Here is a 3,657-nt window from a genome sequence, read left to right as displayed (position 1 = left end):
TAAAAGACAGCGCGTTCTGAACTAACGCCAAGTAGTGTGGGGAGGACACGGAAGACGTGTGCGTCTTCATTGACCGTCCAACAGCTTGTACCGCGTCCGTACGGTTGACGATATCGACCAAGTCCAAGGTCACTCGCAAGTCCACCGCACAATCGGTGTCCGACGCTCGTGAGCAGAATAGCCTTGGGTTAGGGTTACAGCTGCAGATCGTGGCCAGTCTCAATACGGGGGGACGTTTGGCATGCATGAGGTCATAAGTCATGACCTGTCAATCACCTTGTCTTTTCTTCTCAAAAGCCCGCGCACGTGCCCAGATCAGTCATCGCCCCCCTCCTCTCCTCTCCCATCATCGACATGCCCAAAGATTGACTGGGCCAATACTGTCACCGCTGACGCCCAGTGAGAATTGACATGGGTTCAGCTGGATTACGTTGGCGAAAGTCGTGTCAAAGCGGTTGAGGTCGGGAGGTCTCGGTTCATGTTGGGCGGACAGTTTTAGGCGCTCAAACGATGTCTCTAACTGACCTTACGGTAACCGGATCGGACGTGCATGTCCTGACACTGGTGACGTCGACTTGTGTCTGACTTGTCCTTAACATGTCTCTAGCTGGTTAATACATGACTTTATGTCAATGAACCAGTGCGTTCCCTTTGCGCCAGCCATCCCAAGTCTCTGTGCGTGCAGCTCTTTGCTCCTACTCCCAAGCCCGCAACTTCTACCATCCTCCACACCACATCTCCGCTCAACTGTCCCCCCCGCTAATGTTGTCGTGCTCACCACCCCCAATCATCCCACATTCCCCATTCGTCCCCGGACTCAAGGAGTTAGGCATTAGGGGAAGGGTGAGGAGCAGTCGGACGCAAGGAGGTGTTGGACACGAGGACTCGTTGTTTGGTACGCTTACCAACATCCATTCACATTTCCTCCACTGACTTTCCCCCCTTTTCCGTCATTTTGGTCGCTCCTTTCTCAGTGAAGAGGAGTGTCAGGATATGATGTCATGCACTTCAGGCGCCGACGTTCGGATTCGCTCGATGAACATTCTGCCCCTTTCACCACTACGTCTACCATCTCTATCCCCTCGTGTGCAAACTGTCTCCCTCTATTCAGGGCTTTCAGACTTTGACGCTCCATCCCATGCCTCTCAACCTCGAATCAATCAGTATCAGGTTTGCAGCCGACACCTATAGATCCCCATGTCCCTGCAGATGACGCGATGGCCCCTATGGCATGCTCACCCCAAGATGTTGCCTCCGCAGGTACTGCCCTTTGACACAGTCTCCCAACAAACTCACGAAGACAATGCTGTCAAAAAAAGCGCGCCCCTTGCTGCAAGGCGGCACAGTGGCCTCCCCCCCAGACCTCAAGGGGTTAAAGTACACATCAATTTTCTCGCTGACTGGATTAGGGACCGAGGTCACTTGCTGTTGTCGGTCTGTGTGCCCCAGATTGCAGGGTAGGTCGCCTAACTCTTGCCTTGTGCTTGGCTAATCAATATATGGGCACAGAAACTTTGGACGGATTCCTCTGTCGTAGACAGTACGTCGCGAGCACCGTTATTGAGTCCCATTGCCAAACGCTACTGACCACACCACCTTAGAGTATTGTAATTACCGGTAGTGGCTCCCTGCCAGTAGTACGTCACAAGCGTTGGCCTTGCGCGTGTGTGGGGATTCGACGCGGGCGGAACAACTGCCATAGTACCTGATTGTACCTGTATCCCGCTGTGTAGCCCCACGACCACATACAATATTATACAATTTGAATCAGATTGTATCGAACGATGTGTATTGACGGCAACCATCCATACCCGACTAGACCCGAGTGCGACCAGCCGCTCCCGAGGATGCACAAGCACATCCAAACGACACTTGTATAGTGTCGTGCGGCCACACGACCTTTTCCGACTGAATACGAGCAAAGTAGGGAAAACGGTAGAATTAAGTATACGGTCGGGGTTGCTGACTAGATACGGTGCTAATCGACGTAAACCAGCTGAACCCATGTCGATTCTCACTGGGGCTGACGCACCGTACGGTACTTGAACAAGGTCACCCCACAACATCGGCCCAGGCTGCTTCTTCTTGCTCGACGAACCGCTCTCCTTCGCCGTCTGCAGGTTCCCTACCGGTGCTCTCTCCTTAGACGTCGATACCAGGCCCGTCCGCGGACGTGTTTTCGGTCAACGTGCGGTCGTTCAGCCCATCTTCTTTCAGGTCTGGCTTTGACGAGGCAACAATCTTGTGCATTGAGCCAGGCCATACGACAGGTGTGCGTTTACTTCTCACTGCTCGGCAAGGACGACTATACTGATACCCTGCATACGTGTGGAAAGGTGTAATACGCGCTGCACTAAGATGAGCGCCATCTCTCGTCTTTGGTCATCCGGCCACTCACCTGTCAAGCGTTGCAGTATTCCATACAATATCGGCATTGGCATCTACGTCAAGGATTCCTCAGGTGGACAGCCCTGCGTCTTCTTCGTCTGAGTCGCCCTCGCTTCCGCCTAGTCAGAACAACTACACTCCTAGGGCCTATCATCCTCCACTTCCCCAGCCGTCACTGAGCTGACATCCACTTTGGTGTCTCCCTTCTAGCAACTGTTATGGCCTCGGATTTAGCGTTTGCCGACGTTCCTCTATCGCGCGCTGTGCTTCTGTCCTCTGTGCCTGACCTTTATGCTCTCTCCCCTCATGGCCGTTCTGCGCTCGCGCTGCTGTCGTACCGTATTTGCCCTCAATGAATATTTCTATCATATCTTTTCATGTGTGATATTGTGCCCAATGGTCAGAGCGTGTGCTGGCAACGGACCTCCATTGTCAACACCGTCCCTGTCCATCCATACAATGGGATTGGCATGGGAACTCCTGGCTCGCATGATAATCCCTGGCCGAGCGTGCCCATGTGTTCCAGTGCAAGCTTATTGAATATAATGACGGCTCGATATAATATGATGATCACAGGATTTTAGCTCTCATATCTAATGCCATTACACCGTCCATCTTGCCAAGATTAGCGTTATAATAAAAGGCTATGTAGCCTTTCCTTATATTGCCATTACAACCAGCATTACAGTGCTTCGACATTTTTGCTGATGGCCATCTCGGCGTCGTCGAGGACAGCAGGCGTTGGTTCTACACCGCCACACCATCGGCTCAAAACGGTCCGGATAGGCGCCGGTTCCTCAGTCACGGCCCTAGTACTGGCACGGTAGGCCCTTGTTGCTGCTTCCCACCATGTCCCGCCAGCCCAATCCTCTCGAGCGCAAATTCAACCAGGCTGCATTGGCTGCGCTAGACAAGGTGTGTTGATTCCATCTCCGTTGTTTGTACTACTAAGTCGTACCGTCAGATCATATCCCAAAAAGAGATTGACTGCCTCGGGCCCGATCCTCCGGCACGCACTGCTGCCATCAACTTCCTTCTGGGAACGGTGTGTACTGTTGAACTTGGACTTATCCGGTCCGGACTACACGAGGCTATGCGTCTCCTAGCGCTTAGCTGTAGTCGCTTATGTAGTATGTTACCATATTTGGGACTCTCTGCTCGTGTACTATAGCTATGCTTCCGGACTCTTCTGGTACTGTCTAGGACAATCCGTACTACTCCAGAACGGTCTAGACAGGTCTATGCCTTACTCATCTCTTACTCATCCTA

The 3,657-nt window shown here is 52.5% G+C and overlaps 1 protein-coding gene across 1 annotated transcript; it reads left to right on the top strand.

The window, feature by feature from the left end:
* Window positions 1-3,237: 3,237 nt before the first annotated feature.
* On the top strand, window positions 3,238-3,621 carry DICSQDRAFT_174917 (uncharacterized protein; the record flags this gene model as incomplete). Its single annotated transcript, XM_007370779.1, has 3 exons — window positions 3,238-3,303; window positions 3,353-3,433; window positions 3,592-3,621. 3 exons carry the CDS (start codon window positions 3,238-3,240, stop codon window positions 3,619-3,621), a joined length of 177 nt encoding a protein of 58 aa, XP_007370841.1.
* Between the last annotated feature and the right edge of the window lie 36 nt (window positions 3,622-3,657).

The sequence above is a fragment of the Dichomitus squalens genome (genome assembly GCF_000275845.1).
Source record: "Dichomitus squalens LYAD-421 SS1 unplaced genomic scaffold DICSQscaffold_76, whole genome shotgun sequence".
In the NCBI taxonomy this organism is placed as follows: Eukaryota; Fungi; Basidiomycota; class Agaricomycetes; order Polyporales; family Polyporaceae; genus Dichomitus; species Dichomitus squalens.
The sequence above is the reverse complement of the archived record's forward strand: the minus strand, read 5'-3'. Positions and strand labels throughout refer to the sequence as shown.